Here is a 10,650-nt window from a genome sequence, read left to right as displayed (position 1 = left end):
GCCCGTGTGCTGGTCATTGGACTCTTTGCCCTTTGCCATGACTCCAACCCTGCCTTTTCCCGAGGTCCGTGATGGGGGGTGGGCAGGGGCTGGGGAACCCTGGCCCAAAGCGAAAAGCAGCTTTTTGTGGTAACTTATATGTCACCCAGTGCATATTAGAGCATCCAAGGGGTGATGCAGCACGGAGGGGGGGGGTTGTTTGAGCAGTTGCCACGTGAAACGTGACCAGACTGAGAGGGTTTCATACAAGGTGTTTAACCATGATAAACAAGTGAAGGATCACCCATGCCTGGTAGCCCAGGGCAGCCACTGCTCCAGAAAGAAGCTGCACTGGTTGAGGAGAAACCCATCCATGTGCTGAGGCCCTGCCTGCAGTTGGGGTTGACTCTCCACAGGAACAGCTACAAGGATGAGTGACACTGGTGAGGATGGTGGATGCCACAATGGACTCCAGACCTAGAGGTAAAAGTGCTGTTGAGCTCCACACCCAGCCCAGCCCCTGGTAGCTGCAGCTAACGAGAAGCTGGTTCTTGAACACGTAGAAGCTTGAATGGTGCAGCACGTCCAGTGCAAGCCCAGCGAGGTGAGTAACTGACTACAGTGCTGGCATCATACCGCTGCCCATCGCATGGCCAGGGTGATGCAGCAGACCTCAGGGGCTCAGGGTAGCACCAGTGCTGTTGTGCCCAGTGCATCTGCTCCTTCTGGTGCAGAGACCTCACTGCATACAGTGTGTATCTCACGCTCTCCAAGATGACGTACTGACCAGTGTCATGGAGGGAGGGAAGGGGGGCAGGACAGTCGGGTTTGACTGTTGGGCTGTGACAGATTTTGTCACATGGGCGTCTGAGCAGTGGTGCGGGTGGGCTGGGCGCTGCTGCTGCTGGCCTAATCTTGCTTTGCTTCATGTCAGTGCAGACCCGAGTGTGCTCTATCCATCCAGGGTGTTTCCTGTGGCTGGCAGATGCTCAGGGCAGTGTTTGCTGTGTACTGTTCTTACTAATCAATTACTGAACTATGTTGAGGCCCGTTAGAATTTAAAGTAGCCTGATTTTTTCCTAGCTGTTAAAATGATGTGTCTGTCCCCATTTTGCAGTGAGCAGGCACATGGCCCCATCCTGCCCCAATTCAGGTTTTCCTGTACACCGCTGCCATGCTCTGGTTCCGAGGCGGAGCCATCCAGTGCAGGCCAGGTTAGGTGAGCAGGACTGACAGCAGCCACTTCCCAAGACACAAGGACACTGTCACATGCGAATGACAGTAACTCTGCGTTAGTAAGTGCAACAGCAGTAGCTGAGCTGCTGCTATGCAGCACCAATAAACATGCCCTACCCCAAGCACTGCTCACTGGGCTCCCCATGAGCTGCACAAGCAGCAGGGCCTGAGGATCCACTACAGGCAGAGACCAGGGCTGTGCTAGAGCACGCAGGTGGGGCTGGGGCCTGTGGCCAAGGTCAGAGTACCACCACACCATGTATACAGCACAGAGGTGCTGGTGCAGCAGTACTCTGTGACACGCTACCACCCCCAGAGAAGCCTGTTGGTAACCAGGACAAGACCCTGCTTAGAGTGATGTTTCCTCAGCTCAGGAAACCCCCGTCCTGTGGCTGGTTCCACATGTGTCCGGCACAGGGTTAAACTCACAGCTGGAACCAGGGCAGGGGAAGAGCCTGTTGAGGAGCAGGGGTGGCCCTTCCCTGCAGACACAGCACCCTTGCAGGACAAGTAGTTAAAACTGACATAACTGTGATTTATTAACATGAATTAAAATGCCCAACCAGTGCTGCAATGTGACAGTATATTAAAAAAAATTAAAGATCATATACTGTACTACTTTCACAAAGATCACACTTTTTTTTTTTGCAAAAAAGAGACTTATTATATACAATACTATATCAAATGAAAGCAGCTTTAAGCCATTTTACAAGCCGAAGAAATACAGTATTTACAGCACTCATCAGGGACATTAGAAACAGTCTATACATTAAATTACAATTTCTGCAAATAACTGATGAAACAAAAAGCCATGTCCACACCAAAACTAGAAAAATCTGTATTGCCTTGTTTCCTAGCGCTACGCACACAGAGAACTGCTGACAGAAGAAAATGGGGAGGGGGGGGAAAAACGTTGTTAGTGCCATCACTGAGCCCGTGTACTTATTTAATTACATATGTATAAAAGTAATATAGAAAACATTCACTAAATGAATTTAACTGCAACAATAAAACTTTTAAAGATTATGCAGCATCAAACCTACTGCCCGAAAAAACAGCTGGAATGTCCACTTACAAAATCAAAAGAAATTCCTAATACTGGCTTGTAACAGCACGTCTTCCGGAATTGTAAAAAGCAAAAAATGGAAAGAATACAACGCAGGAGGAGCACTGGTGTTCGCTTTTATACAAAGTCTCATGTACAAGCTTTAAAAAGTACCTTCCACAGGTACAGAGGAAATATACACAGTTTATCTTACACAACATTGTAAAAATGCTTAGGCTGGGGAAGCTGGTTCGTCAGTGCCACCCTGACCCATGGTAGTTGTTCTGGAAGGTGGGTGGCACCTGTGCTCTGTGGATGGGGAGCTGGCCGGGCAGGGGCGAGGCCTGCTGCTGCCCCTGCACATGGGGGAGCGGCACAGCCCCGGGGTGTGCGCAGAACCCCGAGGCAGTGGCTGTGGCAATACTGTTTGGTCCTTGAGGTTGGATGTGGGGACCCTGCCCCGGGAGTGGGCAGTGTGGTCCCGTTCCAGCAGGCTGATGTTGAGGTCCAGGTCCTAACGTCGTGTGATGCGGGGCTGGCGAGGAATAGGAGGACACGCTTGTGTGAGCGGTGGAAGGGAAATGGGGGGGTCCTTGGTGGGATGGGTGGTGTAACCCTTGTGCTGCTGATGGTGGGTGATGCCCCGAGCCCATAACACTGGAGGGCGGTGGTGGTGGTGGTGGTGGTGCAGAGTTTACAACATGCTGGTGTTGTGCTTGCAAACCTTGGTGTCCAGCTGGGGGGTGGGGAGGTTGGTGGTGGGGGAGAGGACCTGGGGGTGGAGGTGGCGGTGGCAAATGGTGACCAGCAGCCTGAGAATGGATGTGCGATCCAGGAGCTACAGCCATGGCGTGCACTGGACCGACGACGTGTGCTACAGAGTGCTGCTGATGAGTACTTTGCTGCTGTACAAGGTGAGGTCCTGGAGCAGGGGGTGGTGGAGGAGGAGGTGGAGCAGCAGACGCCGATGCCTGGTGATGAATACTGGGGTTCTGAGAGGGCAGGAAGTGTCCTGCAGTTACATGGTGTCCTGGCACGGTCTGCTGACCCGCAGCGCCAGGAAGTGCTTGGTTTGGTCCAGATGAGAAGACAGTCTGCTGGGGTAGGCTGCCCTTCAGCTGACTGTAGCTCTGAAAGTTTCCAGAGGGCTGCTGGCTTTGATAGTAAGTAGAAGAAGGAGGTGGGGGGGGCGGTGGAGGGGGAGCACTGCTGTTCAAACTTTGTTGGTTAAACTGGCTGTAAGAAGCTGAAGATTGTCCTGAAGTCGTCTGAGTGAAGAGGGGGGCGCTGCTGGCCTGCTGTTGGCTGCTGGGCTGAAGGGTCGGGGCTGCTGTGTAGAAGTTGCGGTGCGTTTCCCTCTGTGGTGTTCCCACCTGAGGTGACTGTGGGTGGTGAGGTCTGTATGGAGATCCCAGCTGCTGTGAGTGGGGCTTTGGTGACAGGTAACCGTGCTGCCCGGGCGCGTGCGGGGTTGAGGGCTTGGGGGGATTCTCTACGTGGGGCGAAGGCGGGCAGTGCAGCTTCAAAGGTGCGGAAGGCAACTTCTGTGAATGGGAGAGTTGCTCAGCAGAACTGCGTGGATGCGGTTGAGATGGATGGGTTTTTGAAAGTGTCTGGACGTTGTTTGTCTGCTGTTTTTGCTGCCCCTCGGATTTGGGGTGATTGGCACATTCGGCCTCAGGGGCATTGGCTGCAGGTTCCCAGTGCGAATCCGGCTTTGTGGGTGTTTTCCCAAGTGACTGTGTTGAAACTACAGGACTTGGTGATGAGGGCTGGAATGGAAACAAGATCAGTCAGTGCAGAACATTCAAAATACTCAGCTCTCAGTGCTCAGAATATTGTTCTCTCCCCCTCATGGTGAAAAAGAGATACATGCTTGGTATAAGAAAAGTGACAACAGAAACCTTAAACTTAGGAAGACACTACATTTAGCGAGTATGCATCAATCATCCATCCAAGTCAAAGGACTAGCAAATGGATTTTAAGCAGGAACAGAAGTTCAACCCATCTGGACAAAGCAAGAAGCTGTTATTTTTTCAAAGTTTTAGACTGCTGAGTCTAAAACCTATAGCGGTGTTAGGGCTGTCAGTGCTGACTGACTGCCAGTTCCTCAGTGGGGACACTGAATCCACAGACATAATCTCTGCTGTGTTTCCAGAATGAAGAACCTACGTAACTGTAGCTACTGAAAGAACAGGATGTAAATCAGCTAGCTAGCACGTGCCACCAACACTGCTACAGAGGTTTACCTGTGTTAAATTACTGCACAGCAGGGTTACATATGTACTTGTTCTCTAAGTAGTAAAACATGATTACATTTTTTTTTTAAGATAAATCAGATATGTACATCTTCACCTGCACATTATACAGTGCATGTATCTCACACCCTCTGCATTACCTTGCTTGCTTTTGATGGACTCTTGCAAGTCCTCTGTGAAGTATCTGGGGACGGACATTCAGAAGGAGGCTCTGGATTCTCAGGATCGGGTTCTACAGCCATAAAGCAGAAAGAAATGTAAATGTGGGAAAATCAACTGTCTTCCAAAGATTGCTAAGCATTTTATATCTGACTTTAAAAGAGCTATTAAAGTTGTTGTAAGAAACTATTCAATTCAATATGGCAAGTGTCACACAAGGTCATCTGCTTACTGACCTTCCATAAATTCAGTGAAAGAAGGGACCTTAAGCTGCAACTGGGAAATGAGATTTGAATGAGATGAAGGTGAAGACTGAACATGAGACGGTGAGCATGGGCTACAAGGTGTTTCTCCCCCTACAGATGAAGCAGACCCAAACATAACATTAGAATGAGTATGGACTACCACAGGGGAACTGGTTAGATTTATCTGCCTTCAACATGATTCATCTGCTCACCACTGTCCTTGTCTTTCCTGTGGTCACTGAGAAGCAAAGCTCTCTGGTAACTTCGTTCTCTCACTTGTTCCACAGAGGTTGATGCAGTCCTGGAAGAGAGAAGCACAATTTAAATTTAAGAGGCTGTTCTCCCACAGACCCAATTTAGGACAATGTATATGCAAATACTGGGCCAGAAGAAATTTACAGTGTTTAAGAGCCAAGTAACTGGTTGTACATAAGGAATGTGATTTGTTAAGTATTTCGTAACTGTTTTCTTCCACTACAAATATAACTGATTTCCTGCAATGCTGTTACATTACAAGAACTGACAATTCCCAGAATTGACAATTCCCCTTAATATGGAAACAGCAGCTGTAGACCTGGGGGTGGTGGTGGTGGGTATCTTTTTCTAAGCAGCTGAAAAGTCAAAACCTACAATAATAATTAAAAAAATAAAAGGTTGCAGATACTGCTTTGTAGTCTCAGGTTTTTTGAAAACTCTTTTCTTCCTACACTGAAACTATGTTATTATTTTTCTTTAATAATCTGCTCTTTAATAGTGGCTCCACCCTTGTAAATACTGCACAACCTCAAATGTGTGTCTGGTCAAGCTTCTACACTTAACTTACCAGACAGTGGGTATGAAGTGACAGTCACATCTTCTTTCTTATAATCAGTTATGTCTGACAGTCACACCATGATCAAAAAGAACATGAACAACAGCACTCTACAAAACTAAGTTTTTCTTTCAGGCAAGAACATACAGCATTACTCTCCAACAGCTGTTGTACTAAAATAAATGCTGGTGCTGTTGTCTGCAGCATTACTGCAAAAACATACTAATAAATTCTTCCCTGTTGAGCCTGTTTCCACATTTTTTGCTTACAATATAGTACCCTAGTTTCTGCATGGGGAACTTACAGTCCCTTTTCAGTGAAGCTCTGAAGACTGCACTTACGTTCTCCCTTCAACTGGCTCTATAACATCCTTCTAGTCTGGAACAGCTGGAGCATCTGAGCAGAAGGACGTTCAACTTCTCAGCCCATGTTCACCCCACCACTGTCAGGCCTTCTCTACCGCATGAAGATCATCTGCAGGGTTTATTTTGTGCTAGTAACATTTTGGAGACAGTGCCATCACAGCTGACCTTCTACCTTAAAGCTACCAAAAATGCAGTGGAGAATGTTGTGCAACACTTGTACAGACTAAAGTCATTCCATCTCATCCTCCTTCACACACTACCTCTGCCCAGGATTTTTGGTGGTTGGGAGTATCTGGCATGGCATCCAACAGAACATATGGTCTGCACACAGGGAAACCATTTAATGATGATAAACAAAGATGCAAGTATCACCAGCGCTCTTTACCTGAGCAGAAGAACTGTTAGGCAGACTTCATTCAGCCCTACACATTACACTTAAGTAACAGCAAACACCAGAAACGCATTCCAACCAGGTCACCAAAAAACAGGCTCCTGAAGTCTTCCAGAGGCTTTTGCTAATCAATACAGATCATTCTCCTGTTCCAACCATCTTCCCTACAGTACTTTTGGAAAGGTTTTGAGATTTCAGATGAAAAACCTTCTCTTCAGCCCACAGAAAAAGCAGTGGAGATACAGTAATGTGTGCAGAGCCAAGGCCATGCTGAAAATCCAACTCCAGGCTCTTCACAGGCAGCACAGCATCCTTCCCATCCTACTGCCACACTTTCCTCCACACACTGTAGCAAGCACACAGCCCAACCTGTGCAGTGGTGGAGGGGGCACACCTAAACACCCATCCCATCAAGGTACAGGTTGACATCTGTACTTCGTCTATGCAATTTTACACTCCACAGAACTAGGCAACTTGCCTTGCTCAAACCAATTTCTATTTTACTCTTAGGAAATAAAAAAGCAAAGCATAATGAAAGCGAAGTAAGTTAACCAGTATGTTATGGGTAATGTTTCCTATCTTCTAATCTGTATGACATACCTTCCCTTTTTCTGATAATAAAGAGAGAAGACAACTCTTTACTAATGTGGAAGGTTTCCAAACAGTAATCTATATCTGTACCTGTATCAATGAAAACTAGGTTTCAAATAGAAATGACTTAGCATTAAGTAAACAGTTCTTCAGCACTTCAGTGCTATGGCTTACCACTGAACTTCTGGTTCATTCTTCTCACTGGAAGATGATTCCTTAATCGTACTGTTGTTGCCAGTGTCTTCTGGAGCTGCATTAGAAGCAGTAGTTGGCAGTGGTACTGGCAGGTTTGCAGTGCTATCAGTCTGCTCCCCATTTTCACCACTGTTGTTATACCCATCATTAGCACCATTGTTACTACTTATATTTCCTCCAGCAGCAGCATGAGGAGATACAGTAACCAGAGGGAAGTTCTCTGTCTTTGAGCCACTTTTTCTAGCTTCTCGTTGTCTCTTACGGTATTCTAGTAAGGATACCTAAGGAGAGAACAAAACAAAATAAAACAGTATTAGAAAGGAAGCTCGCTTGTTTCCTTTCTCATGGTTTATGATTAGATGTATTATTTCAGTAAGATACACCATTTACTTGGTTCTAAAGAAAACAACAGATTGTTGAAGGTGTTTCACCACATCTGTAGTGCATTTACAGAGTACTGAGCTACTAATGGCTCTAAGCACAGCGTAAAGAAGATAAACACTTCTGGCAAGAAAAGAAGTGTGCATTCTGCCTCAGGAAAGTGGCAGAAGATGCAGGACAGCCAGGACTTTGCTGCTGAAGTCGTACTGTTGGTTGAAGCTACAAGGGACTTCAGAGTTTTTCCTGGAACTGCAGCATTATTAAGAGTATGCTGACACAGTAAAGCTAATTTTAAGAGATGTCACATCCTGCTCTCAGTCTGACTCCCTCATATGAAAAACCCGCTACACTTCTGCTTCATTGTACTACACGAAAAGGATTCTCTCATCCCTGCATACATTTTTCTTAACATATAGAACTCTCAACTTAAGCTTTCTTTTCTGATTCTGAATTTGTCTTTATGCACTCTAAAAGAGACTTATGAAGAACATACGCTAAATTCCAAGTAGTTTCTTACGAAAAACAACTAACACATGAAAGAAAAGTGGCTTCTTGTTTGTATGCATGTATATACAAAAATCACTACACAGAAGCTTCCACAGAATAAAAACCAGTTTAACAGTAAATTACTGTGAGAAAAATAAACTTTCAAATGTTTTCACTACATACCTACAGGATTTGATGCAGAAAGCTGCAAATAGTGTCATACTTTATTCAGTATGACACTAGTTTGGTAGAAATGACATCTAATGCCTTCAAATCCTTCCTTCTGGTTATCAACATCCTACTCTGAACCATCCAAGAAAACAGTAAATTGAAGTGCAATAATGAAAAGGAGTTCAACTGGCCTAGTCCTCAGGAAGAGCAGACATCCATTTCTACAGGGAAAACCACCACAGCACCCTGCTTTCTTTGCAGTCCTGGCTTTTTGTTTGCTTTCAAACACATCTGTCTATTAGAGACTCATCTACATGTCAGGGTAAGAACAGTTAAAAATATTTGGTTTTTCACAGAAAAAGGAAGAACTGATGTTGCTTTCAAACAATTTGTATGATTTCCACATCCCGTACTTGGGATCCCTTGAAGGATACTGCTTAAAGACAGCTTAAGAATGGATGAAATCTGTCATGTGGGCACTATGTACAAGGCCATATTGAAATGGGTGAACTTGTACAATGGCGAGAGAAGAACAGAGGAGCAAACGCCCATAAAAATGTTGAAATGTAGAAAAAACGTTTAACAACTGCGTAACAACATTCGTGTCTTACCTGATCCTAGGAAAAGGCTTCTATTATTCTCCTACAAAAATACTGAATGCTACCTTCTCCTTAGCCAAGATGCCTCACCCCCTTTTTATACATTGTGAAAGATGCTTTTTTTGCTTGTTCTTGGAAAGCCTAAACCCCATTCTTTCAGGGGCACACGTAGATCTTCCCTATTTCTTCAAACTGAGCCTTTTAGACAGGAAACCTGGGTGAGGGTCTGGGTGAGGCAGCCACACCATTCTGTGTTTGGGGGATTACTGTAGCATAAACCCTCAGCAGTCACACCCTGGAAGAATCCTTGTCAGCAAGAAAAAGGGGGCAGAGGGTTACTGAAACACTAAGTGCTTCTGGGATTTGAAAAGAAATTAGTTTAACTTTCAAAGAAGCATATGGACTTACAGAAATTTCAGCCTGTTATGACTCTATGATAGTGGTATGTCTTCTGTATAATAGATTATATAATATTTAGTGTCATATACAACCCTTTCAAACCTGAGAAGTAATTCTTTATTCAACAATTCATGTAAGGCTTATGAAATAAAACTGAATTTGTACGTATTAGAAAAAATACATTTACTAATGGCTGTATGCAGCTTTTTTGCTCTTCATTATTTTCCCTGAATAATGTCTATTACATTGTAGTACCTAAAGATCAGCCATCAGCTGGATTTTAACTATATTATGGTTCTTCCTGTTACAGAAGTACCGTTAGCAGACTATGTGAGAGAGAACAAATGATTCTTAAAATTATAACCTTTTTCTTCTGTGGAGGATTCTGGGGTGTGCAATTTCCATCCATCAAGCTGTCGCTATTGACAGTCCTTCCAAAGCCAGATGCAATTCCATCTTCTGAAGTACAAAAAACAGATGCTTCCATGAACATGCCTCTAGCATCGTCTTGAATCAGGCACTTTGACTCACTTATTCTGAATCCACCTCCTACCTCCAACTGATGTGAAGGGGTCAAGTCCCTCAAATTAGAATTCACTGAGAAATTTACACCTGTCCTGTCGGGACTTTTTACCCAGGAAGAATAAATTGTGCCCCGCCCACAATGAGCAGTTTCTAGTTGGCTGTTCGAATCAGTCCTATCATGTGGGGGGGCTTCCAGGTTTTTATGCAGTGCACTTTGCTCAATTACTTCGAGTCCCAGCTGGAGGTCTGACACACATTCCATTTCTCCAGTACACTGCCGTGTGACATCAGTCCTATTCCTTGGACTGGAATATCCAATAGTCTTGATTTCTTGCAGGCCCATTTCTGTCAGGTTGGAGTTTCGGAAAGAATTCAGTGCTAAAATTGATGCTCTATCATAGCCCTGCGTGAAGAAAAGCATGTCAACTAGTTTTCCACACCTGAAAAAACCTGCAATTATTCTGACATTCAGTTGTGCCTTTAAGTGGGATTAAAGGCCTTCCAGTACCATGAATTTATCTAAACAGTTCTACAGCCACTTATTTCTACAATTGCCATGTATTAGGTAAAAACATTTTAATAAGATCCACATTAACCCAAGCCAAAATAAACATTAAATGCCAGGTTTTATGAAATAGGCAGAGGAAGGGGAGAAGTTTCAAGAGGAAGAAGTCCCTGACCAGAAAGTTATAAAGCACTTGCTTCAATTCAGCATAAACAGGATCCTCTGCATCAAAATATGTATTTCAAGAAGAACTGGGGGGGGGGGAGCTTTTCTGAAACAATACCCAGTATACTGTAGAAAGGAAAAAAT

The 10,650-nt window shown here is 44.9% G+C and overlaps 1 protein-coding gene across 8 annotated transcripts in view; it reads right to left on the bottom strand.

Moving 5' to 3' along the window:
- Positions 1-1,729: 1,729 nt before the first annotated feature.
- Positions 1,730-10,650, bottom strand: part of KMT2E (lysine methyltransferase 2E (inactive)) — a 57,916-nt gene continuing 48,995 nt past the window's right edge. For 7 of the 8 annotated variants that reach the window (XM_061467382.1, XM_061467383.1, XM_061467381.1 and 4 more), the window contains 6 exons: positions 9,676-10,239; positions 7,255-7,556; positions 5,135-5,223; positions 4,914-5,033; positions 4,659-4,750; positions 1,730-4,032 (listed from right to left, as the gene is read on the bottom strand). In XM_061467382.1, the coding sequence (XP_061323366.1) occupies positions 2,515-4,032; positions 4,659-4,750; positions 4,914-5,033; positions 5,135-5,223; positions 7,255-7,556; positions 9,676-10,239 (2,685 nt within the window). In that variant the 3' untranslated portion in view covers positions 1,730-2,514. The remainder of the gene's footprint in view (positions 4,033-4,658; positions 4,751-4,913; positions 5,034-5,134; positions 5,224-7,254; positions 7,557-9,675; positions 10,240-10,650) is intronic. The other variant, XM_061467386.1, reaches the window with a different exon arrangement.

Source organism: Pezoporus flaviventris, unplaced genomic scaffold (genome assembly GCF_033815535.1).
Source record: "Pezoporus flaviventris isolate CSIRO_AGI_PZ_B2104156 unplaced genomic scaffold, CSIRO_AGI_Pfla_v1 ptg000045l, whole genome shotgun sequence".
Lineage (NCBI taxonomy): Eukaryota > Metazoa > Chordata > Aves > Psittaciformes > Psittacidae > Pezoporus > Pezoporus flaviventris.
Note: the sequence above shows the minus strand (reverse complement) of the source record. Positions and strands in the feature narration are given on the sequence as shown.